The sequence below is a fragment of the Galeopterus variegatus genome, unplaced genomic scaffold (genome assembly GCF_000696425.1).
Source record: "Galeopterus variegatus unplaced genomic scaffold, G_variegatus-3.0.2 Scaffold502, whole genome shotgun sequence".
Lineage (NCBI taxonomy): Eukaryota > Metazoa > Chordata > Mammalia > Dermoptera > Cynocephalidae > Galeopterus > Galeopterus variegatus.
In genome coordinates this window covers 297,676-310,386 of record NW_007726613.1, presented here as the reverse complement: position 1 = coordinate 310,386, position 12,711 = coordinate 297,676, and the positions used below count along the sequence as shown (strand labels likewise).

Below are 12,711 nucleotides of genomic sequence, written 5' to 3'. Positions count from 1 at the left end.
TGGCTGCCTCAGATCCAGACATTGGGGATAATGCCCGCCTCACCTACTCCATTTTAGGGAGTCAGATCCAGGGAGCCCCAGCTTCCTCCTTTGTGTATGTCAACCCTGAGGATGGACGGGTTTTTGCCCAGCGTACCTTTGACTATGAATTGCTGCAGATGTTGCAGATTGTGGTGGGGGTTCGAGATTCTGGTTCTCCCCCATTGCATGCCAACACATCTCTGCATGTGTTTGTGCTGGACCAGAATGATAATGCCCCAGCTGTGCTGTACCCACGGCCAGGGTGGGAACTCTCAGCTCCTCAGCGTCTCCCTCGCTCAGCTCCTCCTGGGTCCTTGGTTACCAAGGTGACAGCTGTGGATGCTGATGCAGGCCACAATGCATGGCTTTCCTATTCACTGTTGCCACAGTCCACGGCCCCAGGACTGTTTCTCATAACCACACACACTGGTGAGGTGCGCACAGCCCGGGCCTTACTGGAAGATGACTCAGACACCCAGCAGGTGGTGGTCCTGGTGAGGGACAATGGTGACCCTTCACTCTCCTCTACAGCCACAGTGCTGCTGGTTCTGGAGGATGAGGACCCTGAGGAAATGCCCAAATCCAGCGACTTCCTCACACAACCTCCTGAGCGTTCAGACCTTACCCTTTACCTCATTGTGGCTCTAGCTGCTGTCAGTCTCTTATCTTTAGTCACCTTCACTTTTCTGTCAGCTAAGTGCCTTCGGGGACATGCAGATGGGGATGGGGACGGAGGCCAGTGCTGCAGGAGCCAGGACTCACCCACCCGGGACTTCTATAAGCAGTCCAGCCCCAACCTGCAGGTGAGCGCAGATGGCACGCTCAAATACATGGAGGTGACACTGCGGCCCACAGACTCGCAGAGCCATTGCTACAGGACGTGCTTTTCACCGGCCTCTGACGGCAGTGACTTCACTTTTCTAAGGCCCGTCAGCGTTCAGCAGCCCTCAGCTCTGGCGCTGGAGCCTGACGCCTTCCGGTCCCGCTCTAACACTCTGCGGGAGCGGAGCCAGGTGAGGGCCTCGGTGCCAATAATGGTGACCCCTGGGGGCGGCGTTGGAGAAACTGCCCGTCCACATAAGGGATTTTGAACTTGCATCCACTCCCCTCGGGCTGGATTGGCCACTGGCTGCGCTCCACCCGATTCTCGGGACCATTTGGACTGATTGCGTGGAACCAGAGGAGTGGCGGAGGCGGGGGTGGGGCTCCCAGCCCCGGGAGGTGGTGGCAATTGTGGGCGAGGGGTGGTGGGACCTGCCCCCGCCCCCACACTCAGAAAAGGCTGGGGCCCTGCTGAACTTCTTGTGGTTTTCTGGCGGTTTCCGCGGGTGTCGGGGTTCCCGGGTGGAGGCAGTTACAGATCCACCCCTGCAGCCAGCCTCCTAGGCCCCTGCTCCCGGCACGCTCCGCCGATCATTAGGTTTCCTCTTCGGTTTCTCCCCACTCCCATGATCTGTGACTTCACTGTTATCCTCGGCCCGCCCTATGCCCCATCACCGAACCGCATCTATGTACAGGACTTAGGTACGCACGCAGGGCTCACGCGTGTCCTCCCTGCAGGCCACACCCACGGGGCACACGCGTGCGCGCGCACACGCACCTCGCACTTGGGCTCGTGCGCACACCGGGGTTCACTGCCGGCCGCTCGCTGCCAGCTTTACACGGGCTGTGCGGGGCCCACTCACTGCTCCCCTCCGCCGGCCTCAGAGGCACTCTTCGCTGGCTGTGCGCGCCCTGGTGAAGGTCCCAGGTCGCGGCCGCCCAGGGCCAGGCGAGAACTCTGGAGGCTCCTCCTGCCCCTGCCACTCGCACCCCGGGCTGGACGCTGTTGACTCCGGGCCTGAGCTGTGCTGCGGCGCGCGGGGCACTGGCCCGACTCAGGCCGCTCTAGGCGCGGGGCGGGCGGGACTCTATGACCCGCAGGCCGGCTGGTCCTGCTGGGCCCGGGGATCCATGCTGAGGGCGGCGGTCCCTATTGCAGCAGCCTGGGGCAGGCTGGTGGACAGAGCTGCCCTGTGGCATGAGGCGCAGCAGGGGCCAGCCAGCCTGAGGCGAGTGAGCGAACCTCCATGGGACAGGAGGCCTGGGACTTTAGCGGCATCAGCGACCCCTCCCTCCTGCAGGAAGTGGGAGCCTGGAGCACCCGGGCTCTGGACGCTCAGAGATAGGCTTTTTGGCTCCGTCGCGACCACAATATACCCAGAGATATAGGGTCAGGGTTTTGGGGGTGACCAAAGTATCTGAGACTCCGGCAAATCCTTCCTCCTTTGGCTGATGGAAAGCCACAGCGTCTGCTGGTTGCCAGGGTGCCCTCATATGTGGGGAAACTTTATAGTAAAAAGCACAGGTTGGGCTGACCGGTTAGCTCAGATGGTTAGAGCCAGCCTTGTAACACTAAAGCCTAAGGATTTGGTTCCCTGTTTCCACAACCCCAGGAGCTTTTATTCAAAATATATCTATGCCTAACTCTGCCCCTACTGAATCAGAATTATATTTTGAAAAACACTCCCACGTGACTGATAGCTGATTGAGAGAACCTTACTATATACCTCCTTTGAAAACCACATCATCCCATTTGCCCTTCCCACCACTGTTGTCGGATAGATACTAGCATTCCCATCTTATAACAGTTTCACAGAGGTCAAATGACTTCCTCAAGTTCACAGAGCAAGTGATAAAGAGTCTAACCCAGGTCTGTCTAACTCTAAAATTTGTGCTTTTAATTACTTGGAACTTACAAAGCTGAAGGACAGGACAGACGGTTTGCATCTGCTGGGATGGGGCAAGGTTGGGGTTCTTTCCCTTTTAGGACCTTACGTGTGGAGAAAAGTCTTCTAGGGCTCCTCATCCCCGATAGCAGCCCTCTCTGAGCAAACTTGGTCCTGCCACTTTCCTTGGGTAGATTGTGAGTTTCTCCCAGCTCCTTTTCCTCCAGTCATGGTCCCTGCATGTCTATGTAGATTCTGCTGTGTCTACAAATACAGTGGCTGAGGGCTGGGCATCCCTGTGTCCTACCCCACAGCAGCCCCGCAGTGGTGCTGGTGACTCCTGATGCACCTGGGATGCTAGGTTTCTGGGTTCTGCTCACATCACAGCCACTTGTGAGCCTTAGGGTGAGTCATTGGCAGTCCTAGGTCTTCCTTCTCCCCAGTATAATCTGAGATGCTCACACTCTGATCCTGGGAGCAAGTATGAGAATTAATTACCAACACACCCCAGAACCAGTGAGGAGATAGTTCTAGGAATGCTCCATGAGAGTGTGTGATGGGACAACACACCCCCTGGAAAGACTGGGAGTGAAGTGACTGGCCAAAGTGCTACACCTTTGGCCAGGTGGGAGACAGCTACAGATCAGCTCCTTGGGAGCGCTAGAGAATTAGCTGGCTCAGCTTGGAGGCTGTGGGAGCTTGATCCTTCTGGGCTCCATCCCAGCCATTTTCTCTGTCCCAGACAGAGCAGCCTTGTTCTCTCCTCCTCAGTCACAGGCCATTGTCTGGCACAGAGTTCTGGGGGTGAGAGGTTTCCTGGGGCTTGGATGCCCTGCAAAGGCCCAGTCTGGCATGACTCCTAAATTAATAATGTATTTAAGTGTGGGAAGAGATCCTTGAGAGCCAAGGGTCTGGAGGATGTGTCCCTCTGAATGTGTCACTGCACAACGTGGCACAAAAAGGGTTACCCAGAGCAGCAGCCATCTTGCTGCAGAGGATGCTTTGTTCCCAGTTGAGGAGCTGAATAAATTCATTCTAGTGCTGGTGGAATTCTCATCTAAAAGCTTCCTCTGCCACTTCTGGGGTCCTTCTCTGCACAACCTCTTCCCCTCCTGCCCTGCCCCATTCCACAGAAGACACTTTCAGTCTTTGAATTTTGGCTCAAAGTTCTGAGTCTGGGAGCAGGGAAGAAGGGGCCATTTCTTCAGCAAAGGAATCTGGGCTTGTTCACTGTGGTCAGATGAAATGTTATTTTCTCTCTTTGTCTCTGGTACCTCAGATCTCTGAGGCCTGAGGTGCATTTTGCCTTTGGAGGCGAGTCTACCCCTCCTCCATCTTATCCCATTTTCTTCTCTGTGCCCATTCCCCTCCTTCTCTTCAGGCCCACCCCCAGGGGCTCAGGTGACATCCTGACTTCTTGCGGGTACTCAGCTCCTTTTCCTCTGTTTTCTCCGCAGCAAGCCCCACCCAACACGGACTGGCGTTTCTCTCAGGCCCAGAGACCCGGCACCAGCGGGTAGGTGACTGATTCTCCAGCCCACCCTCTTCTCTGCGGCATTTTCAGTGATGACGTGGGAGGAGATGGGGGGAGGGCTCTGCATTTGTTGCAGATGGTTTCTTCCCTCAGTTTGAGATTTCATGGAGGTTCTGGTATATCGGTGTCCTGCACACAGACCTCGGAAGGAAGAGGCACCTGCCCTAACTATTTTGGAAGCTCAATTCACATACTTATTCCTCCCTTCTGCCCAGGACACACACCTTTTCCTAACTCCTGAGGGCTGTGTGGGACCAGAGGATGGGCTTAAGCTGGTCTCTGCATGGAGAGGAGGCTCCTTGTACCCATCTACTGCCTACATCCCCCTCCTCCATGGAGCCGGGCTTCATCCTGACCTGGGGTGGGACAGGAGGAGGGGCACGAGGAGGCTGTCAGCAGAGTCTCCTCCAAGCCTGCAAGAAAGAGCAGAGGCAGAGGGGATGGAGCTCAGGCTGCTGTGGAGACAGCACAGCTAGAGACGGGACTGAGGAGGGAAGGCTGCCCTAGGGAGGGCTAGGGGCAGGTCTCCCTCATCCTGCTCCTCCTCCAGCTGCTGTCTGACCTCCCCTTGACATGCCTGCTCTGCCTGAGGGCCTCTTGTTTCTGCCCCCTTTTTCTCAAGTCTGGGTCTCTGCCACTCTCTTACTTCTGCCTCTTTCCCTCAGTGTCTATCTCAGTTTGCAATCTCGGCCTCTTTCTCGGTCTCTGTCTCAGTTTCTGTCTTTATTGCTGCATCTTGGTCCCTACAATTTGTGTCAATTTGCATTGATCTGTGCCTCACACTGTGCCTGCCATGGTGTAGGTGTCAATAAATGTGGAATGAATGAATAAATGTGACTCTTTCTTAGTTTCAGTCTCTATTTCTCCTTTTCTCTCTGTCTCTGCCTTCCTGTCCTTGTCCTAGACCTCTTTTCTGTCTCTCTGTCTGTCATCATTTCCTAGTGTCCTGTGTTCTTGTCTCCAGTCTCTTTGTTTCTGTCTCTCACTAATTCTGTTTTCTTCTCTGTTCTCAGCCTCACTGTGTCTCTTTCTCTATCTCTGACTCTTTCTGTGTATCTCTCTTTCTGTCGTCTGTCTGCCTCTTTAAGTCTCTTTCTCTATTACTTTTTCTTTATCTCTGTGTTTCTCTTTTATTCTTTTTCTTTGAGCCCCTGCCTCTGTCTCTCATTTCTTTGTACTTGTGGGCAAGCCAGGACACACATGCATCCCCTCCGCCCCTGCAACCACCGCACACACACCACCCCTCTCTCCCTCTCCCTGTCCCTCACACACAGAGCCTTTGATCGCTGCTCTCCACACCACACCCTCCCATCCAGGCTCCCCAGCTGCTCATTTCTATCCAGTATGAATTCCTGCTGAGACAGGAACCCCCTGTGGGCAAGTGGGGGGAACTTCAGCAGAAAGACTTTCAGTTGGTCTGAGGGGAGTGGGATGGGCTCTGGGCCAGGCTTCCCTGTTAGAAGTCCAGAGTCTGGAGGAGTCAAGAAGCCCAGGGAGAGAGGCAGGAGCTTGGGCTGCCTCCCCTCTCCCTGCCACCTCCTCGATGGGTCAGTCACTTACTGTCCACATTTACCCAGATGTCACAGATGCTGAGCTTCTGGGCTTCCTCGCTTCCCTTCTCCAACAATCATGCCCTCCCTGCAACAAGGATGCAGGAGACCTTGGTGTAAGGCTGAGATTCCAGCTCCAGGGCATGCACAGTCCTGTCATGGGTTTCAGAAATGCAAAACACTTCTTAGAAGGCCCCTAAAAGGCAGCAAAGCGGAAGGCTTAGAATGCCCTGTTCCTCCTTTGACCCCAACTGTATCCCTTCTCCCTGTAGGCATTGCCAACCTTCCCATGGGTTATCCATTAAGTTGCTCATGTATTCATTAATTCATTCATTCAACAAACATTTATAGAGCATGTACTATGATCCAGGCCCTGTGCTAAACACTGGGCTATAAGAGTGAACAAGCAGAGACTGGTCAGTTAGCTCAGTTGGTTAGAGTACAGTCTTGTACCACCAAGGTCAAGGGTTCAGATCCATGTACTGGAAAGCTGCCAAAGGAAAAAAAAAAAAGTGAACAAGCAGACACGATCCTTGAACATGATCCAGGCCAGCAGAAGAGACAGAAAACTGATGACAAATCCATTCAAAAAAATCTAGTTACAAACCATAGTAAGTGCTGAGAAGAGGGTAATGTGAGTCTAATGGGGGAGGGGGATCAGGGAAGGCTTCCAGGAGGAGGTGACATTTGAGCTGAGGCTATGAGAAATATTGGGAAATTTGTGTTCCTTCTACCTACTCCCTCCTCAGGCCATACACTGTCCCTGAAGCAGAATTCACTGCTATACCTGGAATACCCATCAATTGCCTGTCATGTGCCTTTTGTTGTTTTTCATCAAATGAGAGGCTTAGTGGCCTGGAATACATGTGGGAGATCTTGGCGAGACAGAAAAGGCTTAGGAGCTCTTGCTTCCTTAGCTAACTTGCAGGAAATGGGACAAGCATGTCTGATTCAGCTCCGAAGTAGCCAAGGTGAAATCTTAGGGTCCAGTGCAGCAACTTCAACTTCCCTCCTTTATTCATTCAGCTAATAGTAAGCAGTCTCTGCAGGTCAGGTAGTATTCTAGCTATGGGAGATATAAAACAGACATAGTCCCTGTTCTTGGAAAGTTCACAGTGTATTGAGGGAGACAAATATTAACCAAATAATCACAAAAATAAATGTAAGATTGCAGCTATCATGAGTGTTATGAAGAGCAGTACCTGGTGATGAGAGCATATAATAGGGATTTGACCTGGTCAGGAAGCAGGAGGACATCCAGAAGGAAATACGGTTGTGCTGATATTTGAAGGACGAGTACAAATTAACCAGCTGAAGAAAAGAAGCAAGAGCATTGCAGATGGAGGGAAGAGCATATGCAAAGGCCCTGCAGTGCAGCCTCTCAGCATCAACAGAATGACAGGAGTTTTCTCTTTGCTGCCATTCTGATGAGTAAATTGGAATGAGGGGATAGAAGGGGAGATTTCTCTTATTCATAATAACCTGGGTTCCAGCCCTCCTCCTCTTCTCTGCCCCAGTCCCTCCCCACTGTCTCCCCCACTGCCCTCCAGCCCAGGCTGGTCAGGATACCAGGTTCAGAGCAGGACTAGTGTTGAGTTCTTCAGGAAACCTGCTTCAAGTTCAAGCCAGCAGTGTGGGTCACACTGCCTAGACAATAGGGAAAAAGACTCACATTCTGTTGTGAGGAATTTTCTTTTCTTTTTTTTTTTTTTGGCAACTGGCCAGCATGGGAGTGGGGTGTCGGGGGTATGGCAGTGGGGAGGAGGATCTGAACCTGCGACCTTGGGGTTATAAGGCTGCACTCTAACCAACTGAGCTAACTGGCCAGCCCAAGACTCACATTCTGAAGTCCCCGCCTGCCAAGTGCTCCTCCTCCTTACCACTCACTATGCCTTCTGAGGTCATCCTCCTGGCTTCTGATCCCAGCAGCAATTGTCCCAAGCTCTAAGCCCAGCAAGCCTTTTCTCCCTTCTCAGGCTGTTCTCAGCCTCTGCACTGAGGAGAGAGTCTCCATCTGGCTTCCCCTGGTCCCCACCCTGTTCTACTTTGATGGCTCCACACCACCATTCCCCAGCTCTGGATCCCTTTCCACTCCTCCTCTTCTGAAAGACACAGCCCTGCTCTCTCTCAGTTTGGGCAGTCATTCAACAAACAAACAGCAACTTAATTTTTTTCCCACTTGTAAAATAATACATGCTCATAATAGAAACATGAGAAGTAGAAAAAAAGGGTTTTTTGTTTTTTTTTTTTTTTTGTCTTTTTCCGTGTCCGGCAACGGATCGCAACCCTCAGTGTTGGCCGCCACACTTCCCAACCGGCGCACTATCCATTGGCCGCCACACTTCCCAACCGGCGCACTATCCATTGGCCGCCACACTTCCCAACCGGCGCACTATCCATTGGCCGCCACACTTCCCAACCGGCGCACTATCCATTGGCCGCCACACTTCCCAACCGGCGCACTATCCATTGGCCGCCACACTTCCCAAGCGGCGCACTATCCATTGCGCCACCGGGCCGGCCCCAAAAAAGGTTTTTTTTTTTAAAGAAAGACCACCCATAATTTCATAACCTAAGGAGAACCACCACTAACTTTTTATTTAATATGGAAAATTTCAAATATATAGAAAAGTAGAGAGAATGGTATAATGAACCTATCTGATCCCACTACCCAGCTTCAGCTAATGCCCTGTCTTGTTTCACTTGTTTCCCCATCCTCATCCCCCACTTGTATTATTTTGTTAGTTTTAAAACAGTCTCAGTAGATATAGAAAAACCCTTGGACTGTTTTGGAGCAAATCTCAGAAGTCATATAATTTCATCTGAGTCTTCACTATCTTTAACAGATGATTTCTTTTTAAGGTCCACAATTTTGTTTTTGTTTGAGTGTCTCAAGTTTCTTAAGCTCCTTTAATGTATAAGTTTTCCTTCTATTTTTGTATTTTGTACTTGTATTTCATTGAATCATTAACATATTTATATTATCTTTGTAACCTTTTTTCTTTGTGTAATCAAGCAACATGCACAAGCTTCTTTTTTAAAAAAGTCTGATTCACCTAAATTAAATTGTTCAAAAAGTTGTTCACATTTAGAATATCAAGAACTTTTATTTGAGTCAGCTGGTATATTTCTTACTGGTTGCTTTTTCTTTTTTTAAATAGTAATTGAGGTCATACTGTCCATCAGTATTATAGCCTGGTTTTTTGTTTTTGTTTTTGTTTTTTTCTTCTTTGCAATGTATCCAGAGAATCTCCCCATGTCAATAAAAATTCTTCAAATCATTTAATTGTCGCATAATAGCCCCTCATATAGACATGCTCACACATATATTTAAAGGCTAATAAGCTTTCTTCTGATACATTAAAAAGAATACACATGTATTTACATTTTAACACAATTAAATACAGGCTATTATCAGGGTGACTTTCCCAGATTTCTCACTTTTTTAGAGCATGATGCAGGGAGTATTTTATCATAGCCCAGCCTGTTGGATACTTCCTTACACACACACACCCAGCGCACCAGAATACAAACTCCTTAGAGCAAAAACTGTATCTGTCATCTTTTAAATCTTAGAACCTGTCACAGACACTGGCACATAGTGGATGTTTGGAAAATAGTCAGTTAAATGTAGTCCATCTCCTCCATTTTTATTTTTCACTATTCTCCAAATCCTGGAAGAGTCCCCTATAATCCACTGCTGAGGCTGCAGGGCCTCTCTAAGTCCCTGCATGTGTAAGATCAAGGGCTTTGGAATCATATGCGGCCTATTTTCAGTTTGCAGCTCTGCCAGTTACTGGCTGTGTGACTTTGGGAAAGTCTCTCAATTTCTCTGAGCCCTGATTTCTAATGCTGAAAAAACAGGGATGATCATAACACTTACCTGCAGGGAGGTTCTAAGGATGGAATAGATAATAGATGTATTACCAAGTCAGCCTAGTACCAGAGGATAGGAAGCTCTTAGTAAATGGTTAAAAAAGAAGTCTCTCCCCCTCCGCTCATCTCTTGTCCAGCTGGAAGTCTGCCCACCTGTTTGGTCTCCAGCCTTAAACCATTTCCTGAGAATCCTCTCTACAGTGCAGCCCATCCTGGTTCTCAGGCCCACCCTTCCACTCACCTTCATTCCTGCAACACCACTGCCCACAGCCAACCAGGCATCTTCCTAACCTCCGATGTCTGACTTCTGTTGTTCCCCCACAGCCACAAAGCTCTCCTCCCTGCTGCCCCTCCCCCTACTTTATCCCCATTAGGTCATGTCACCTGGGCCAGAGCCCACCTACCTCAGCCCTGTGCCCTCAGGCCCAAAAAGAGCTCAGTCAAGCTGGAAGTAAGGACTCCCTGATTTTCATGGAGACAGAGGTGGCTGAGGCCCCGTCACTGGGCTCCTGTCCTCCCAGAGGAACCCTCACCCCTGGTCCTTTCACAGGGACAACAGTGATCTTTAAATACTTAAATCTGATCATGACAATCCCCTTTTTTAAACACCTCAGTGACTTCCCAGAGCTCTTAGGATGAGACCAAAATCAACACCTCCCCTTGTGGTGGCCACACTGACCTTCTCTGTCCTTTCAACTCACCAAGCTCCTTCCAGCTTCAGAGGTTTGGGGCGTGTTACTTCGTCTGCCTGGAAAGCTCTCTCTAATTTTACCCCTCAACTTTTTGTTTTGAAATGTTTCGAACCTATGGAAAAGTTGAAAGAATAGTATGATGAACATCCAAATACTCTTTACTCTTTTTTCCTAGATTCATAAATTGTTAATATTTTGCATATTTGTTTTATCGTTCTCTCTCTACACACACAAACACACGCACTTTTTTTTTGAACCATTTGAAAGTGAGTTGCTGACATAATATTTGAAATACTTCAGTATATGTCTTCTAAGAACAATAACACTCACCAGCATAACCATAAAGAAATTATCACATTTGAGGAATCTAATGTTTATACAATAATATATAGTCCACTAGCAGATTTTCATAAATGTTCCAAATATGTCCTTTTAATCTGTTTTTTAAAATCCGCAGTTCAATCAAGGAACATCAATTGCATTTGGTTGCCATGTCTCTTTCCTTTTATCTAGAACAGTCTCCCTACTTTTTTTATTTTTATTTTTTATGACACAAATATTTTTAAAGAGTCCAGGCCAGTTGTCTTTTAAAACGTCATGAAGTCTGGATTTGCTGATTCTTGTCTTATGTTTAGATTCAGGTCAAACACTCTTGATAAGAATACTCCATGTGTGTTGTGTACTTCCCGCTACGTCACACTGGGAATCATTTAATGTCAGTTTTTTCCATTTGATAAGTGAGTTTCCATTTGATAAAAGAGTTGCTAAATTTGTTCACTTGCTGAAAGTGGTATCCCCAGATCTCTCCTTTATAAGTATTATAATTTAAGTGTTTGTGATCGATAAGTAATCTGTGGGTGATGCTTTGAGATGTGTGGCAACACTTCACCCAATTTTAGTATTTTAGTATTCATTGACGATCCTTGTCTGGATCTGTTTTTACATCAGTGGTTACAAAGTAGTGATATCCTATAATTCCTTCTATATTTGTTTGCTGGCATTCTCCTGCAAGTCACCTGGATAATTTTTTCAGATTTAAATTTGCTCTCTTATCCTCTGGGAAGCCTAGACTGACTGAGCTCCTTAATCCCGATTAAGTCAGGATTCTCCTTATACCCTCTGGTACCCTGCTCTTTGCCTTCATGGCGCTTGTCACAAATGCAGTTAAGTTATTGTGTAATTATTTAATATCAGACTCAATGTGCACCATGAACACCATAAAGATGGACTATTTCTGTCACGTCCACAGCTATGACCCCAGCACCTAGCCCAGTGTCTGGTACACAGTAATTGCTCAATAAATATTTGTTAAATAAATGGATATCAAACTCTAGCTCTTCCCACTGTTGAGAGGGAGAAAGGAGATTCCCTCCAACCCTACCTCTATGTTCACTGTGAGGGAGTAGAGGTGACACACGGCAGCTGTGCGTTCTGTCTTGAGCCTTAGACTGAGTTCACCTACTTGAGGATGAGAATCCCAGATCAGGGGAAACCATAAGCAGGGACAGACCTAGGAAAAATTGTAAAGATGTCCTTGGTTATGCTTACCCACCATGACAAAACACACACACACACACACACACACACACACACACACACACACACACTTTCCTGCCTTCAAGTCCTGCCTTGCAACCTTAGTGCCAAATCCTTCTTTTTACTTACCAACCTCTTCCCATTCATTCAGGGACATTTTTGTGCCAGATGGTGCAGACTGTGTGTGTGTGTGCTTGTGTGTGCGCCAGGGCTGCTTCCCCCTGCCCCCAAATTGAATCCTTAAAAATTCCAAAAAAAGAATGGAAATTGTCACTGTGGGAAAAACTCAAATTGAGTTGGAATTCTTTTGGGTCATTTATAGTTTAGTATTTTTAAAAATAATGAATCCCTTCATGTTTTTTCAATGCATAGAGCTTCCAATAGTCTTAATTAGGTCCGGGTGCTGGGCCTCAGGCCTCGGGCTTGTGCTAGGTGCTTCAGCAGGAAGCAGGCAGACACCATCCCTCCTCACAGAGGAGGTCAAGTGATGGAGGAGCAGACAGGGACAACAGCAGTCACAGTGTGACTAGTGCCACCAAGGGCAGGCATGAGGGGTGGGAGCACTGCAGAGGCATCTGACCCTACCTGGGTGGGTTTACGGATCCCCTCTAACAAATTTTATTCACGTTACCAAGGCAAAGGTTGGGGGACTGGCATTCTAGGGAACAGAATCTGTCCAGGATCCACAGCAAGAGAGAGCTCAAAGAATAGGAAAGTGCCTCAGAAAATGTTTGATGATAGAATGTTTAAGAGCAGGTCTTGGGGTGTTCTTGTAAAATAGGAGGGGCAGGTTT

The 12,711-nt window shown here is 48.7% G+C and overlaps 1 protein-coding gene across 1 annotated transcript in view; it reads left to right on the top strand.

Annotated features, from left to right (window-relative positions):
- LOC103587911 (protocadherin gamma-A12) overlaps positions 1 to 12,711 on the top strand; it is a 70,840-nt gene that overhangs the window by 50,347 nt on the left and 7,782 nt on the right. The window contains exon 4 of the mRNA XM_008569473.1: positions 4,187 to 4,245. Coding sequence (XP_008567695.1) covers positions 4,187 to 4,245 — 59 coding nt within the window. The remainder of the gene's footprint in view (positions 1 to 4,186; positions 4,246 to 12,711) is intronic.